The sequence below is a fragment of the Pinus tabuliformis genome, chromosome 5_1 (genome assembly GCF_031772625.1).
Source record: "Pinus tabuliformis cultivar Carrire ecotype Pingquan chromosome 5_1, CPIR1, whole genome shotgun sequence".
NCBI classification, from domain to species: Eukaryota; Viridiplantae; Streptophyta; class Pinopsida; order Pinales; family Pinaceae; genus Pinus; species Pinus tabuliformis.
In genome coordinates, this window is record NC_142305.1 from 120,952,053 (window position 1) to 120,970,998 (window position 18,946).

The following is an 18,946-nucleotide window of genomic DNA, read 5'->3' on the forward strand; positions in this document are numbered from 1 at the left end:
ATACAACGTGATTACATGCCTACGGAAGCACTCATAACAGAAGTCCATAAAAGAATACTCGTGGCACTTCCCAATGCCTACTCCTAATATTTCAGAAATGGAAACCGATCCTGAGTGAAGATGGTCAAAAAAGTAACCATAAAAGAATACTCATGGTACTTCCCAATGCCTACTCCTAATATTTCAGAGATGTAAACTGAACATGAGTGAAGATGGGTAACTACTGGCACACTTTGGTAAACTCAGCTTTACCTTGTTTCTCACTGTATTGGCAAGGAAAGCCACTTCTTAAAATAGAAACCCTTCACTGATCTGTTAAGAAAACAAATATTCATCATGTAAAATGATAGACTCATGAAGTTTTACGCATAAAAAGCTTTAACAAATCCACTAATCCTATATTTTCCATATTATTTTTTTAGCGTAATTGTTCAATGTTAAGAAAGCTAGCAAAACAAAATAAGATTTATAGTTTTCTTTTTCTTCCTTCTCTTTTCACAATTAGGTAGGTCCACCGTTGGATGGAAGGACGATTTTCTCACTATTTAGATGATATCACCAGGATTGTGTAAAGCTCAATCAAACATGGATATTTCTTGAGATAGTTTAAATCCCACCAATAGTGGCTTCCATCCTCAATCACTCCCCGTGAGGTTTAGACCTGAAACCTGGTAGACTAAATCCCACACAAATCAATTGGTCTATACCTCATGGATTTATAGTACCTTTTAACTTATTTATTCAATGCTAAAAATAATAATCTCACAAAAACTCTTAAATTTTGTCTCTCATACACAATTCTCACTATTAAATCGTGTCTTTCATACACAATTCTCACCACCTTCAACACAAGGTTCTAATAATTGTATTATATCTTACAATTGTATTCTAGCTTTACAAAAATGCCATTTTATAGTGCCCAATGCACAAGAAGCTTGAGAAGATTGCCAGGCATGCGAAAGCCCAAAAGAACGTATAGCAAACCCATTCCAAAAATAAAGAAAAATGGAAGCGAAGGTGTATTTACTGCTGATGTGAGATGTCCTGTAGTTTTGTAATGGAATAATTTGTAAGAGATGCAAACCCATTCCAAAAATAAAGAAAAATGGAAGCGAAGGTGTATTTACTGCTGATGTGAGATGTCCTGTAGTTTTGTAATGGAATAATTTGTAACTTGTAAGAGATACAGCACAAAGCAGAACACAAATGAAATTTGCTCGATGCCAGAAATTACAATGCCATTTTCTCCAGGAAAGAATGAATCTCCATTTTATTTAGATGTAGAATATGTTTCATTAACATAGTTTTGACTCTTGAGACCCATGAGGAGGCCAAAAGAACATTCTCAACTAGGGCATTTACATGAATCAACTAGCATCGGACAAAGAATGTGTCAAAAATAGAATTGATAACACTACTAGCAATGTACCACTCTGGCACTCAAATAGCTTCCAGAAATCAGCTTTAAATTGCAGATTCTTGTAGAAGCTCGCAGGAAATGTAGGTGTGTTCCAATCCAACGAGTCAATCCGTCATCTCCTATTGATCATTTTTAAGAGCCCTGTAAGAAGGAAGATTTTTCTTGAATTACCACTTTCCTCTGTCTTAGGCACTACCATGGAAGAGGTTTCTTCCTTCACATTTACCCCAACCCCTCAAATCAGCAAGTTTTGCGTTTCATGCCCTTTGTAATGACAAGAGTTGCACAAATCAAGCCCTCCACATGCTACATTTCCATCTTCAAAATGTGGTGGCTTACAGAATGCATGCAATAAAGAAATTTTCCTTTCTCAATCTCCATAAATAATTCACATATTCTTCAAAACCTATTATTCAGATTGGATGGAAGACCATGAGGAACTATTACATAGGCATTCTTGGGGGTTGGCATAGAAGTAGTCCTCTTCTTTGGGCCTGTCAGATATTACTTTCCTACGCGTAGGTGCACCGATACGTTTTTTGTGCACCTGTCTCACTGCTTGTGCAAATTCATCCCACTGAAGCGTTTGGTTTTGGTGCATATCAAGCAGCTCAACTAACTTTTTCCGGTCCAACAGAACACTTTTGCGGAATCCCAGATATCTGGAAAGCACCCAAATAAGATAGATATCAATGAAGGTAGATAATCTCTCCATTGACTGCTTAGTGCTACAACTTATTATAGAAGGTTAAGCATGTGAAAGGATTAAAACGTCACATGCATCCTCTTAATAACCAAATCTTATTTAAGACAAACCTGCGGTGCCCTTCAACAAGTTTTGCCATGTTCCCATCATAACTTGGAATGAAGACATCACTTGCAATTGACACCAAATAATCTAATGCAGCCATTTGTGACGAATGATTCTGAAAAGGCTTCAAATCGTTTGGATTCAAAAGCATCTCCTTGCGAACCTGAAGAATAAAATAGATTGGAGCCCTGAGTTAAATGAGTACAAGTGTAACACAGTACCTGACTAAACAAGACATGACAAAATGAGTCATCTAGATCCAAAATCAACAGAGATGCATCCAGTAAATTTATATCATCATCCTTGACTCAGAGAAAGAAATAAAATGCAGTGTATATTTACAATGTTTGGATAAAATGCACGCAAGGCTGCCAATCTTTTTTCACCACCATAGATTTGACCAGCCGCAATATAAATTTGAGTATTCTTATCAAAGCCTAAAGCCTTCAAAACCAATGCAGTCTCCTCTGGTGTGAGCGGGCAGAGACCTTCCAGCCTTTTCTGTTCAGATTTGATTTCTTTCTCCTTCCACCACGGATATGCATATCTGAAATGTCACAAACTTCGAAGTCAACCATCAAAGAAAGCGGATGAGTAAGCAATAACCAACCACAATAGGCTGCAATAATCATATATCCGGCCTGCAAACCTCATTCGTGTGAGTTCACTTGCTTCTTCTTCAGTGCAGCCATGTGTACAGCCAGAAAATGCAAGCATATCCATTTCATATCTTAGATGTAGAACTATTAAAAAGCCTTTTGCTTGAAGCATCTTGACGAGTCTCCGACCCAGATCTTCTATGCGAGGGGTAAATTTTAAAGCATCATAATTAACTCGACAACGCAGCTTCTGAAGCTCCACGGGAAGGCCATTATTTGCCAAACGTGCATCTGTCTTGTTAAAATGGACAACCTTGTGTTTGCGAAACAAAGGTAGAATCTGCAACACTGCCATTTCTAGTGAGACCACATCTTAAAACTGCCATCATATGATCATGTATATGAACCCCAAAATTTAAGCATAATCCATATAACTACCGTTTTATGGAGACAAACCTGTTTCAAGTAATATTTTTCATTTGACCAGCTTACAGGTGGCATTACAAATCGTTTGCTCCGTGCCTTGCGATTAAATTTCTTTGGCAGCCCCTTTATGATGCGCACTTCATCTCTCAAGGAAGTGATGAAGTGTCTTGTATTAAATATGTCACCAAACTCACTGCACAAAAATGAAAATATGGTGATCAATACCTAATTAACTGCCACCGATTATGATATTTGTACATTAAAAGAAAGGAACAGAAAACCGCAATTGTCTTCTAAATCATTATAAAATCCTGAACCTATGCATACCTGGGATCAGCCCAAAATGATGTCTTATCAAGCTCCGGGACAACCAAAGTCAAATTCAAGTAGCGCGCTATGGTCACCATATCACAAATCTATTCAAATGGTCAATATATCAGAAATTTCTAGCATTTATATGCCTCCCAATTTTATTGAAATCAATATTCCATCTGAAATTGAAAATGTCCAGAGTGTTGAAGCATTAAGAGCTTTAATAGATAGAAGAAATGTTGATAGAAGTCCCTAACAATGTCTGCTGGCAATTTCTATCTCAGACTAACTTAATTAGTATTTTTGAAAACAGGTAATTATATAACGAACATACCGCAGCTCTCATTTGATTCAGACCTCCATTGCATGACACCATCAGATAACCATTATTCTTGTATATTCCTGCAACGATGGATGGGTTCAATCTTGAGTAACTACTGGCATAGAGCTTTACAAATACTTAGATAAACACTTCTTCAACTTATCAGATAAGTCAGTTTATTAAATGAAGATCGGACTTGCCTAATTTATCAGTTAGGGTTGAGCACTTGCCTTTTTTCATATGTGGATATTAACAAATGCTTGTTAAAGCTTCTTTTCAAATAAAAGGTGTGGCAAATAGGGGTGATTTATATGCCTTTTGACATATAAAAGGCTCCCAAAAATAAGTGAATAAGTCGCAGACATCTGCAGGAACTTCAGATGTATTGATACATAATAGAATCATACTTCCTTCCTTGATTTTAAAATTAGCACCTAGGGCCAAATTCACCTTAGGACAGCTCATATGATGGAGATGATTATTGCATTGGATTCCTCTTTTTGAGAGGTCCAATATTGATATAAAGATCATTTCATTCTGACAAGCAGAAATGGTATTTTGAATTTATTCTCTCTTATACACAAATTGTCAAGGTCGGCCTCAGTCAAATGTAGGCTCATGAAGCCCAATGGATGTGTCTCCTCACCCTCAACGAAGTGTATAAATAGGAGTGACCTCTCTCTCATTTTGACATCACTCATCTCAGCACATATCTCTCTCTCCTCTCTTGATTGGTTCGTACAGCTTGGAGGCAGCCTTTCCTACTTTGCACATGTGAAAGGAAGACAAATTTCAGGACTGTTTTGGAGGCTGAAAATTTCAGGAAACAGGGCAGCGTTGATTTGGGTGATTTTGACCAGGGTTGACTTTGATCTTCGAAGGCAGAATATCGATTTTTGAAGTCTGCATTGATTGGCACAGTTTTCGAGGTGATTGGGACAGTTTGACTGGTTTAACTTCAGCATTGACTTCAGCCTTTGACCACAAAAATTACAGCAGTGTTTGACTGGGTTGAACGAACTGTTTTTAAGCTGACTTTGACCCTCTTGGAAGGCCGAATTCTTCTGCTGTTGACTGAGCTGCTTGGAGAACATTTTGGAGCTGCTTTGACCACCGTTGACTTGTGTTGACCACTGATTTGACAGGACTGTTTTGGGCAAGTTAATTTGATATTTGTACTCTCTCTCTCTGCTGAATTATTGAAGAATAATAAGAAGATTTGATCAGAGGGTTTCCCCCACATTGGGGTTTGTCCTTAGCACCCGCCACATCTTGTATCCTCTTGTCTTGTTTTGTCTTCTGCACATATTTTTATGTTCTATCTGCATTTACTGTCAATGTGTTTAAATTAATGTGATTGCTACTGGATATAATTGGAAATTGTCATTGGGCTGAGAAAGAACATTGAAGTAAATTGTGTTAAAGCATAGAACGTTATCTAAAATTAACACTTGAACTGTATGAAAGTGGTCTATCTAACAGATTTGTGCATTTAATTTGAAACATAGGACTGCTGTGTATTCTGTATAACTGATCAAAATAATCAAAGCCACTCCATAAGAACAACTTTGTCTTTTAATGATCTAATGCAAATTGAAATGGTTGAGCACCAAGAGCCAACCAAAATCAACTAGCAGCAAATAGTTATAGAAAGGAAGGCAGTGCATGGGTTTTAACCTGATATTAGCCTTTACAGGGATTAGACAATAGGACATTAAAAGTGGTCAAATCACAACTCACCTACCTCTGTTGTACTCGCTCCAATTATCAAGTTATAGTCAATACAGTCTCAAAAACAGCCATCTTGTCAATAAGACTGAACTGATGACACTTGCTGATGCGCAGTAGGCTCTTGTAGCATTTCAAAGTTTCAAACACATGCATTACAATATTACACAAAGGTTGAGTTATCTTGTGGTTTCATAAGTTCCCCACAATATGCTAATTGGACTTGCATATGCACTCACAAGTCTCTACAATGAAATGACTCTTATAGCAGACATTGTCCATTATCCTGCAATGACTATAGACAAAACTCCGCCTTCCTTAATTTCATTTCCTGCTATGCAAAGGGTACACGACTGACTAAAATAAAATATCTTAGGAATGAAAATTCCTACATTGAAAACTCATATGTCCTAAAAACAAGCTATATAAAGCCATTAACAACTCAAAAATCTAGTTGTGTGGGCTTGAAAATGTGAAACAGACACTACACTGACCAGGAAACATGAGCCACAGATCACCACTAACGGACAGAATTTTGGCTGCATGTCACATATTTTATCCTTCCTGTCATTTTTCCTTCCACTACAGGCTACAGGCATTTTGCAACACTTCTTCAACCTTTTCTTTGGAGGAAGCAAGGCATGAAAAAGGGCCTTTCATTAGTTTCCTAAGACATGCACTTTGCCAGAGAAAATATATGAGCTTGGTTTCACTGATATTAGCACTCAAAAGAAAATGTTGGCTGCGAAATGGGTCACCAAGGCCATGAACAGGATCAAACCTTGGTAAACACTAGTTGATGTCATCTCAGGCCATTACAGCATCTGAGAAATAGCTGGTGCTGCCAAAAAATTTGAAATCCCGATTCGTTTATTCTTGAAAAGTTATATGGCAAACTTAGTAGATGACATCCAAAGAGTTGGATCAGGTAGTCGACTACTGAAGCAGATGGGGTTTAGTTGTACGATCAATCTGGAGTTTCCTGGTGAAGAGGGGGCAGGTTGGGTTAATCCCTTATACTAGAAAATAGTTGTCAGATGTCTTCTCGCTATACTTCTGTTAGATGATTTTGTATGAAAGCTTTGTTTAAATCAAACCTGGATGCTCTTGAACCTATTTGAAGTTTGAACATATCAAAATGGTGTCATCAGAAGCCATTCATAGGTTACAGACCCAAGAAGAATTGGAAATTAATTCCCTACTAAACAAGCAAAAAGTTTCTCCCCATATGATAGCTCACTAATTGGTGTGGATCTGTACATGCAGATTCTGGTCCAAGTTCAAATGGTTGAGTTAAATGTGGCCGAATTGAGACAGCTGTTTTGACTTTTGGTGAGGTTTTCCTTGCACTATGACCAGGAAGCCACCAAGTGCCTCTCCCACACATTCGATCCAATCGAGACAGTCCCAATGCCATGAGGGAAGACCTCACCACTGGGTTGACTGTACTGTTAGAGAACAAAGGGAGTGACGCCACAGTTGGCTCCCTCCTCCTTCCCAGCAGATTGATGATTTCCTCATGTTCACTTCACCATTTAAGAGGCTGAGAAGCCTCTGCAGCGGGAACCTTGAAATGATCACTGGGAGCAGATAACTCCTGATCCTGAACTTGCTGCTGAAGATTGGGAGCCCATCCCCAACAATCATGATCCCCTGCACAGTGTGGAACTTACACTGAGATTGATGAGATTGGACTTTTGAGACTTTTGGGATGCAGACCAGCTGGCCAAGATTTTGTTTATCATTATTTGCATGGATTGTTGTATGCCCAAGTGGTTGTGTTTTGGTGATGGGCAATTTTCGTTAAAACCCACAGGATTTTGATTTTGCTTGTGGTGGCTTCTTACGCAGCCTGCATTTTGTTTTAACCTTTTATCCATGTATATCTACTGCTTATATTAAGTTAAAGAAAGCAGTTTATAAAAAATATCTGAAATCTAACCAACATATCCAACTGCGGACCACCACAATGATTTAAGAACCCATGGCCAAGATCAATATTCACAACTGGCCAGTTCGCAATGGCATGTGGATTGGACAGGCAAGCAAGTTCCATCCTGAACCGGCACATGGACCAGTCCAGTAAGGCTGGTTTGGGATGGTTTGAACCTAAAAGACCCCCAAACCATGGCCCCACCCGCATGCCAATTCAGCAAAAATTAAAATAAAAGGGAAAAGAACGTCCATTTGTTGTTGGAAGTCTTGAACAGTAATATATATTCTTAAGATAAAAGTTGACGTTCCTATAAAATCTCATCTCCTCTCCTTTATCTTTCATTTTCTATTTTTTTATTTAATTTTTTAACATTACGAATCCATATCCTATTCAGAATTTAGCAGACAACAATTTTTACAATTTCAGCCTTTCAAGGCTGGCAGGATTGCAGTATTTCATGTACGAGAATGTGTCAAGTCACATGCCATAAGGACACAGGACACATGGATACGAGTAGCCAACACAGGACATGTCGACCTTGGAAACATGATACGGGGATGTTCGAGAGAGAAATAAAATACAGATAAAAAAAACATTTACAAAATATCGATACAACTACATCAATGATGATCAAACACACAAAACATTATAATATTTATACCCATGTCATAAAATAAAAGTTTGGAAGTTACAATCATAAACTGCAGTTTTCTGTTTGGAAGTTACAATCATAAACTGCAGTTTTCTCATTAAGTCATTTGACGTCATCAAAAATCAAAATGTATTACTCTTACATAGATACCGAGTCATACAAAATGGGGTTGATGCTAGAATCATAGATGGAAAGATCTCCAGTAAGACTGATTTGGGATGGTTTGAAACTAAATGACCCCCAAACCATGGATCCACCCACATGCCAATACAGCAAAAGTTTAAAAATAAAAGGGACAAGAATGTTTATTTGCTGTTGGAAGTTTTAACCAGTAATATATATATTTTTAAGATAAAAGTTGACGTTCTTATAAAATCTCCTCTCCTCTCCTATATCTTTTATTTTCTGTTTTTTTATTTAAATTTTTAACATTACCATTAAGAGTTCCAAAGTGTTTGAGTGTGCTTCCAACGTCATCAAACTTCGTAAGGAAAAAATAAAATTTCATATCCCATTCAGAATTCAGCAGACTTAACAGTTTTTACAATTTCAGCATTGCAAGGCTCACAGGATTGCAGTATTTAATGTACGAGAATGTGTCAAGTCACATGACATAAGGACACAGGGCACAAGGATATGACTATTCCACACAGGACATGTCGACTTTGGAAACAGGAAACAGGGGGGCATGTTTGAGAGAAAAATGAAATAAAGATAAAAAGAACTCTACAAAATATTCATACAACTAGTTACTACATCAATGATGATCAAACACACAAAACATTAGAATATTCAATACACATGTCATAATATAGAAGTTTGGAAGTTACAATCATAAACCATCAAGTGGGTGTAGCTTAGGTGGTAGGAGGAGTTGCTACTATCCTCGCCACCCGGGGCGATATTGACATACTCGTTCCTTGGGAGCCATTTCTACATGAAAGATAACCAGCTCAACTAGACACAGGTGGGTTTTCTGTGGATGTAGCTAGTATCGATCTCGGATACAGTGAACCACACACAAAAAATTAAAATAAAAAAAATAAACTGCAGTTTTCTCATTAAGTCATTTGATGTCATCAAAAAGTCAAAATGTATTACATAGATACTGAGTCATACAAAATGGGGTTGATGCTTGAATCAGCTCAACTAGACACAGGTGGGTTTTCTGTGTATGTAGCTAGTATCGATCTCGGATACAGCGAACCACAAAAAAATTAAAATAAAAAAATAAACTGCAGTTTTCTCATTAAGTCATTTGATGTCATCAAAAAGACAATGTATTACATAGATACTGAACCATACAAAATGGAGTTGATGCTAAAATCATAAATAGAAAAATCTCCAGTAAAGCTGGTTTGGGATGGTTTGAACCTAAATAACCCCCAAACCATGGACCCACCCAAATGCCAATTCAGCAAAAAATGAAAAATAAAAGGGAAAAGAATGTTTATTTACCATTGGAAGTCTTAACCAGTAATATATATTCTTATGATAAAAGTTCGTGTTTCTATAAGATCTCCTCTCATCTCCTTTATCTTTCATTTTCCATTCTTTTGTTCAAATTTTTAACATTACAATCTAGAGTTCCAAGGTGTTTGAATGCACTTCCAACTTCATCAGACTTCATAAGGTAAAAATAAAATTTCTTATCCCATTCAGAATTCAGCAGACTTAACAGTTTTTACAATTTCTGCATTCCAAGGCTGACAGGATTGCAGCATTTCGTGTATGAGAATGTGTTAAGTCGCATAACATAAGGACACTGGACACATAGATACCAGTATCTGACACAGGACATGTCGACCATGGAAACAGGACACAGGGGGCATGTTTAAGAGAGAAATGAAATAGAGATAAAAAGAACATTTACAAAATATTGATACAACTAATTACTACATCAATGATGACCAAACGCACAAGATATTAGAATGTTTAATTCCCATGTTATAAAATATTAGTTAGGAAGTTAGAAGTTATAACTTATAACCATAAACTGCAGTTTTCTCATTACGTCATTTGATGCTATCAAAAATCAAAATGTATTACATAGATACCGATTCCCGAGTCATACAAAATAGGGTAGATGCTAGAATGATAGGTGGAAGTTCGAAGTTATAACCATAAATTGCAGTTTTCTCATTAAGTCATTTGATGCTATCAAAAATCAAAATGTATTACATAGATACCAAGTCATACAAAATGGGGTAGATGCTAGAATGATAGATGGAAAAATTTCATGGCTCACCCCTATTAGTATCCAACTACCTGTCATAATCATCAAATCACCACCAATGCCATTGCTCCCTCCTCCATCCTCCCCCTCCCCCTCTGCACGCAATCCAAGATATGCATCTGCTGCTGAAGAGGATGACTGACCCCTCAAGAGGACCACTGAGCAGCTTTAACACTATTTCATTAAGATCCAAGTTGAATAATGCCAATTCATCACTATTGTCCAAACCCTTATCATCTGGAGACACATCCCACATTTTGGTCTTCATCAGGAAAAATTGCTTTCTAGGAGTCCCCAAGGGATTTTTTGGTGCCTTGGTGTTGGGCACGTCAAGATGCATCTAAAATACGCGTCGGACATGCATCCTAATGTGTCACATGTCTGATACATGGGATATGGACATGACCCCCTGAGAAACATATCTTGTTACTTAGAGAATATGGGATTAGATGTACCCCACTGTTTGTGGTGTTGACTATTGAACCCATCTATTATGACTTTGTTAACAATGTACCCTTCACTCAAACCAAAACCATTGATTACACACATTGAGCTTCCAGCCAATACTTCAGCAACTGACAGCATGTATGAGCTTCGACCCACGTTTAACACCAAGCACTAGCACTGATGTCCCTGGAGGATTAACGCAGATGCCAGAGGAGGAAACAGAGAGTGCAACTGACAACGAACACCCCAATATAGAGGATAAGTTTGATGATATGCAGTTATTTGTTGTAGCATGATTTTTTGGGCTATAGAGAATTTCGGGCCTCGATGTTGTGTATTTTATTTTACTATATTCACCCTTACACGCAACAAACGTGAGAAAACATTGCATATTTAGTGTCTTATGGTTTTACATTTTCATTGATATACACAAAAATATATGTTTCTTATTAAAATTTGCATATTTTATGTATTGTTTAAGTAAACAGGTTCTTTAATATGGTTTTCCAGCCAGTTCCAGCTCCAATATTTCCTCAGCAGGAACAGGATCACTCAAGACAATGCAACAAGACGGATCAGGAGGTGTCAATGTATCTAGAAGTCCCACTCTTCTCTTAAATCTAGAGAATTTGGTTGTTTGGTTCTTCGAAGCAATTTAGCACTCAATGACATAATATATGACTCAACAAATAGATGTGTGATTTGCCTGAAACGGATAAGAAATTTTTTGTAACTGCAAGGTTGCCAGAGCTTTTTGGGCACGGATTGCTGCTAAACATGGCACTCTCTTTGTTGACCCTCTTCAATAGAAATGGTTCCTTTTTCGGAAAAAATGGAAAATTTCACACGCAGGTAGGCTGGAGCCAGGGGATGAGACTGATCAGGAATCTACTTATGGCAAAGGTGGTGTCTAATAACATCTTATGAGGTGACTAATCTGTTACAATTAGGAGAATCCACATTCAGATCAAAGTCGGCCATGCAAATCTCGGCCAAGATTTCTTTAAGTAAATCTATATTGTTTAGTAACCTGTATTTTCCGTCCAAGAAGAGATAAAAATAACAACTTAGAAAAAATAAATAAAAGGGCACTCACTTGGTGGAGGAAGAGCAGGAGGCGGAAGCGTAATATCCGGTTCGACAACGGCCAATTGAGTGATGTTGGGAACTCGATCGGCGAAGTCATGGCGATTGAAACAAGTAGGCCACCCTACAGGCAGACGAGGATGCCAAATCTCTCCCAGGGCCATCAACTGAACAATGCATGTCCATAGCAGTATGCTCGAACTGACTCGTACAAACCAAACCTGTAATCGAGCCCTCGGAAGCATCGGAGGCTTGGCCTTACCACACTTGAACTGATAGGCCACAGATTTTAAGTCCATTATCTGATACAGATGATGCCACATATCCCCATTCCTAAAAAGACCTCACATCATTGTTCCTGTAATGGAATCCTCAGTCTCAAAACTCCCATTTTTCCAAGCTACAAGCAACCAAAACTCACAGGGAGAAGTTTTGCCAAAAGACCCAAAATCAATATTGTCAACATGACCACAGTGATAAATTGGAAAAAAACAACAAAACATAAAATCAAAAACAAAAACAAAAAATCAAAAAGAGCCCCAAATAGAGCTTGCTGCCATTACCCAATAAGACCAATCCAATGGAAGAAGCAGTTCAACGGCTCGAACCCACGACTACCCACAAGTCAAACAATAAACACAAACCTAAAATCAGCCTTACTGTTATCGCCCAGAAGAAAATTCGGAAACCCCCAGAAGCCCAACTGGGGAATTGAGCTTGAGAATTCCTACCACATCATAAAATGACCTGCATTGTGAAATCGAACACAGCAAGGTCCTGGAAAATCGGCCTCATATGGGTTGTACCCTGTAAAAAACCCTGGATATGCAACCCAAACCGCAGAAGTAACCAACAAAGACAAAAGCGGGATCGCTGGGATCGGTAGAGCGCGCTCGTGGCTGCAAAGACCGCATAATCTGGAGCTGTTGTGTGTACAGGATGAGACACGATCAACCCTGTGATCAAGTTCTCCGTATGCGCACAGACACAGCAAGAAAAAGCATAAATGCACTTGCTCTTGCTCTGTACTCATTCAAACCCCACCACCTAACGTTTCTCTCCTTGGTTTTCTTTTCACCGGCAGTCGCCGGTAAAGGATCTGGGTTCTACGCTCTGTGGATATCCCTGTTCACAGGATGACTTCAGCAGAGAATTTGAAATGCGCCATGATCGGTACTTATTATTTTTGTAAAGTTTCAGAATTGGAATGTGATCAGGGCTGAGAATATTATTAGGCGGAGAAAGAGTTGTTTTAGTTAAGGGAATGTATGTTTGGGGAAGGTTTTTTTCTTTAATTGAGTAAATTTTTTGGTTGGAGTTGGTTACGGCCATCGCCTTAGCTGCTCACTTATCTGCTTTAATTTGGTAACAAGTCACGAGAAGTTGTAATAACAGGTTATGAGAAGTAACATGGTTTAGTCAAATTTGGTTAATTATAATTTAGGTTTTAATTGTTATTTGAGATTGAATTTATATTATTATTATCTTATAGTTTTATTAATCTTTAATGAACCTGCATATTATAATTGGTATTGGTTGGTCAAAATCTCAAACAGTGCATTATATGAAATTTTTGTAATTTAATATTTATTTATATGTATTTTTATATGAAATTTTTGTAATTTAATATTTATTTATATATATTTTTATATGAAATTTTTGTAATTTAATATTTATTTATATATATTTTTATATGAAATTTTTGAAATTTAATATTTATTTATATATATTTTTTATAGAATAATTAATATTTGAGTTATTTATGGTGATTTATGTTTCACAAATGTTATTTATTGATAATTATTTTTTTATGATTTTGAATAGTTTATTCTGTATCTATTAAGTGATATTTTTAAAGGTGAAGAAATAGGATTGGAATTGACTATTTTTTTAGACTTTGAATAGTTTACTTTGTACTTGTTAGGCGTGTTGAAATAAAATTGAAATTAGTAAATTGAATTGAATAGTGTTAATTATCACTTTTCTAGGCAACTATGATTTTTTTGGGAAGGTCATTATGACTAACTCAAGTGTTTTTAACCATTTAATATAGTTAACAAGTGTCGTGTACTTCGTCATCTTCATGAGAGACTGATAGAATCCCCTCCATGGGTTTTGAAGTGAATTGTTTAGAAGCTTGCATCTCGACAATACTCACCCCAACCCTAAAGCACAGTGAGTGAATCATAGGAGCTCCTACTCTAGACCCTAGTGAATCATAGGAGCTCCTACTCTAGACCCTGAGGCATACACCACTAGACTAAAAAATAATGCTAGGAAGTCCTAAACTTGGACTATCTCCACACAAAGTACTACTCTACAAACTTAACTTAATTGTGCAATGAATATCATATTTAGATATTCTTCCCCTCAACCTTAAATATTATGAGTGATAAACTATCCTAAAATTATATAGTGATGCCCTTAACCCTAAATACTGTCCAAATACCATAATCAAATACGACTTCACAAGTACCATCATCAAATAAAACTTCACTTTAATTGATAACTCAAAAGAGAAACTTCTTATTTTTTCCTCTCTCACTTTCAACCTCTAGTTGTAATGTGCCTTCAAATCCTTTATTTGCACTTATCATTGTTTTATTTTGATAATAATTATGTACTTCTGTAATTCTTTTTAATTAACTATTTAAGTTTTCTAATATTCTTGTTTTTAATCAATATCACTTTTACACTTTCACTGTGTAACTTTTACACTCCCACTATGTACACTAGTGTATTTTTTAGTTTATTAGCTTGCTTATTATTATCGTTCATAAATAATATTAAGATATTTTTAATATTTTATCTAAAAAAAATATGATAATTGTACCTCATTGCTTCAAAAAAAAGCAAGATTAATTTGTTATGAATAAAATATATAGGAAATAATGTAAATCTTGGAAATAAAGATGAAAGATTTCTAACTTAGGAATTATAAATAATATTTAAATTATATGATTGTTTTATAATAATATAGGCTACACAAAATTTTATGTATGATTCAAAGATGAAGACAACTAGAAAAATTAAGAATAATATTTCAATTATATGATTGTTTTATAATAATATAGGTCACACAAAATTATATGTATGATTCAAAGATGAAGACAATCAGAGAAATTAAGGATGAGGATGTAATTAAATGGAGTCAATCTCCTTTGGATTCTAAGGAATATGTTGAGAGTACAAATTTGTCTAAGCATGGAAAATTTTAAGGATCCATGTTTATATTATAAAAAATTTGGTTAATGTTATAGTGTTGAAAATAGCAACAAGAAATGATAAAAATAGAATCCAAAAATTCCAATTTTAATTTGTCCTTATTGAAATTGTGAATTAAAAATCGAATTTAGTCTCACTAGCTGCTTGGAAATAATTAATTAATTCATTATGGATTAATTAGTTGGAGAAATTCAAGTTAGAAGTCTTTGTGCAGCCAAGCAAGAGTTATCCCTTAAATTAAGGAGATTATCCCTTAATTAAGGAGATAAGATTGAGTTATATTTGAGTTGTAATTAGTTAGCTCAGTTTATTGAGTTAAGTCTAGTTACATTAGTTCCAAATTGTTTGAGGAACTAATTGTGAGTTATCAATCAGTTGATGCATGCACTCAACCAGTGTACTCCAGATAACTGAAGATTCCCTCATTAGTAACTCATGCATGTCTATTCAGAGAAAGACCTAGTTGAGATTAAAGACAAGGATAGTGTACTATCAGTTGCATGTGTTTTCCTATAAAGGAAACTCATGCATGCAGTCAAGGAAATGTTCCTTGAAGATTGTGCAATTCTGATAGTGTGCTAGAGCAGTGTGTGAGAGCAGTGTTCCACTGGGTGAAGGAGATCATCTCAGAGGAATTGTGCAAGGAAATAGGAGCTTGGAGGGCAAAGGAGAAGGCTTGTGAGAAGGTTTGATTGCCTGTGAACATCCAGGAGGATTGTACTGAGAGCTAGCTAGCTGTGAGAGCTAAAGCTTTGTATAATTCTGATGTATTTCCACCTTGTATGATAACACAGATAGTGGGTTTTTAGCTGAGGCTTTCCCCAAAGTATTTTCATGTGTATTGTGCATTGATTCTTCTTCTTCTGGTTATATGTGTTCAGCTTGATCTTGCTCAATCTTTTAGCTTTCGCAAATTGATAGTAGAAGTAGGTTATAATATTTTGCTTTGGTATATGGCATTATCGGGTTAATCTACAGCAAAATTTTCTACATGGTCTTGGAAGTAGATTTGTAGAGAATTTGCAGAATTTCTACATAGTATTGGAGCTAGCTGATCTATAGAGAAATTTCTACAACTAGTTCTTGAAATGTTAATTATAAAATGTTTGATGATATCTTTATAAAAATATTCAAATTTTAATAGCTTTATTAAGTTTATGGAAAATTTGTAGTCAATTTTAAAGCAAAATATTGTTATGCAATAAAATTTCGGCCAATCATTTTTTTTTAAATGAGAATTGAACAATCTTATTTTGAGAAAAAACACACACATAAGAATTTAGTCTATCTTCATAACTTAACCCCTAAGATTTTACCTTATTTAAAACTAATATACTACTTCTAAATAAATAAATAAACCATCATTGAAAAAAATCATAAATAAATAAATTTCTATAAAGATAATAAAACAAGTTGAATTTTAAAATTTAAAATAGGCCCCAAAAAAAATTAAAGAGAATAATGATACTCTTATCCCTCTTTTCTTAATTATTAATAATTAATTATGCTTTATATTTAATATATATATAATTAATATATTAAATAATAATAATTAAATAAAACTATCAAAATTATTATAATACAACCTATAAAAAAATTTACACCTTTTAAATAAAAGGTTTTCCTTATCATTAAAATAGATATTTGTAATAACTTTGTATACATCACTTTCTTGAATCGCTTTCTTGGAAACTAGCAAGAAAACACATTGATGATGACCTCCGACCTCCGCCTTTCGCTCATAAGTATTAATGCCTAACCAAAAAATTAGGCCAAAGCGTTCAACCTGGTACCTTTATCAAATGAAGTTGAATGAAGATTGCACAAATGGCAACCTAACGGGAAGGTTAAGTGTAGTAAATATAATTAAATAGGTAGAGAGTGCATTCTAAAGATATTATGGAAATTAGGTTGGACCTTCGGACTTGTTTGTCAGTGTAGGGTGACAATTAGGTTGGACCTTTGGGCATGTTTGTCACTATAGGGATAGGGATAGGGAGTAGTCATGGTCATGGTCATGGGCATTGGGAGGTGGTCAAACTAAAGGTGTTAGGAAGTTGGTAAGGGTAATATTGCGGAGTTTGTAATTCATTAATATGGTGTTGAATTAGGTTATGAATTTAAAATTATATTTTAATAATATTTGTTTTTTTTTAATAATTAATTTTGTTTTAAATTTTATTTAAGTTTATTTAAATTATAAATTTTGAGTTTTTGTATTGAGAAGTTCCGTAGAGTTTAGTATGGGGTAGATGTTAAATGGAATTTTGTTTATGAGAAAAAGTGAAATAATTAAAGTAAAATAATTAATTTAATGTTGGCAGACTTTAATTTGAATATAATATTTTTATTTTAAAATATAATATAATATTTTTTATTTTATTAATAAAATCACTTAATTTTTATTAGTTGAGAGGTGTTCTCCAAGGGATGTTAGAAATGTGTAACGTTAATGTAAACATTTTGACTCACAAAAATAAAAATAAAGTATAGTAGAGATGTGTAACTTAATGTAATGTGATATAATGTAAACATTTTAACTCTGTGAAAATAAAATAAAAATAACTCTATAAAAATTTATAATAAAAAATAAAAATGACCCATGGTATTAAGAATCCATGATATTGACCTATGGTATTAAGAATCCATGATATTGACCCATGGTATTCATGTGGAATATAACCTATTTAAAGGGGGAATTAAACTAGCCTAGATCCATGATACTTTGATGTTATATTTAGATACATAATTAGATGTAGAAAATGATGGTGTTAAATACATGTAACATGTAAAGGTAAAACACTTTTATGGATACATTCACACTAGGCATTTGTATGGATCTGTTTGGTGGCCCTATGTCTTTTTGTATGTTTCTTTTATCGTTGAATGGATAAATACATAATGTGTATATTTGCATAGAAGATTTAGAGCTTCGTGGAGGCTATTGGGTGATTCAAGGTGTTTTTAAGAAGTGTAAGGTTAAACAGGATCGCACAAAGTACAAAACAATAGTTGCTTTTTTGATAATCACTTTAATATAATATATGTAATATATTATCTTAATTTATGTGTAATAATGTGTTATAGAACTAATATGGTAAGTTTAGAAATGAATAAGCTTAATTATGAAAGTGAGCTGGGGTGAGGGAGGAGGTGGGAGAAATATTAGGTTAAATATAATTATTACATTTTATCCAATATTTATGCCTACATTCCTCCACTTTTTACTAGCTTGCCAGAAATACTATAATATTATATTTTACCCAATATTCCCCCCCAATTGGTCCACTTTTTATTGTAATTTTTCTTTATATTTAAAGTTTAAAAGTAAACAAACTCAACTATAAAATTAGGAGAGGTGAGGGGAAATATTGAGTAAAATGTAATATTTAGGTTACGGGGTGATGGGAAATGTTAGGTAAAATGTAATAATATTACATTTTAATTAGTAATTCCCCCCACTTCTAGCTACTTTTTATTTAAAAAAATATTTATATTTGAGGTTCATAAGTAAACTTAACTCCAATGTAAACATTTGATCCCAGTATGGTGGAGATGTTGTAATGTTTAACATTTTCACTCGGTAAAATAAAAATAAACACAAAATTAATCATTATGATTATAATTTATAATTGATAATTAAACCAGCCTAGATCCATCTTAACTCTAGATCTACCAAATGCCGAGAGGGATAAAATTTCTTGAGATGGAAACGTCTTTTAAACTAAAAAGAGATTTGAGAGGAA

The 18,946-nt window shown here is 34.9% G+C and overlaps 1 protein-coding gene across 1 annotated transcript; it reads right to left on the reverse strand.

Annotated features, from left to right (window-relative positions):
* Positions 1-1,241: 1,241 nt before the first annotated feature.
* Positions 1,242-13,215, reverse strand: LOC149163710 (rhamnogalacturonan I rhamnosyltransferase 1-like). Its single transcript, XM_089431829.1, has 8 exons — positions 11,986-13,215; positions 3,903-3,970; positions 3,584-3,672; positions 3,287-3,449; positions 2,881-3,170; positions 2,574-2,778; positions 2,237-2,394; positions 1,242-2,082 (listed from the first exon to the last, which is right to left on the reverse strand). Exons 1-8 carry the CDS (start codon positions 12,296-12,298, stop codon positions 1,830-1,832), a joined length of 1,539 nt encoding a protein of 512 aa, XP_089287955.1. The 5' UTR covers positions 12,299-13,215; the 3' UTR covers positions 1,242-1,829.
* Positions 13,216-18,946: the final 5,731 nt, after the last annotated feature.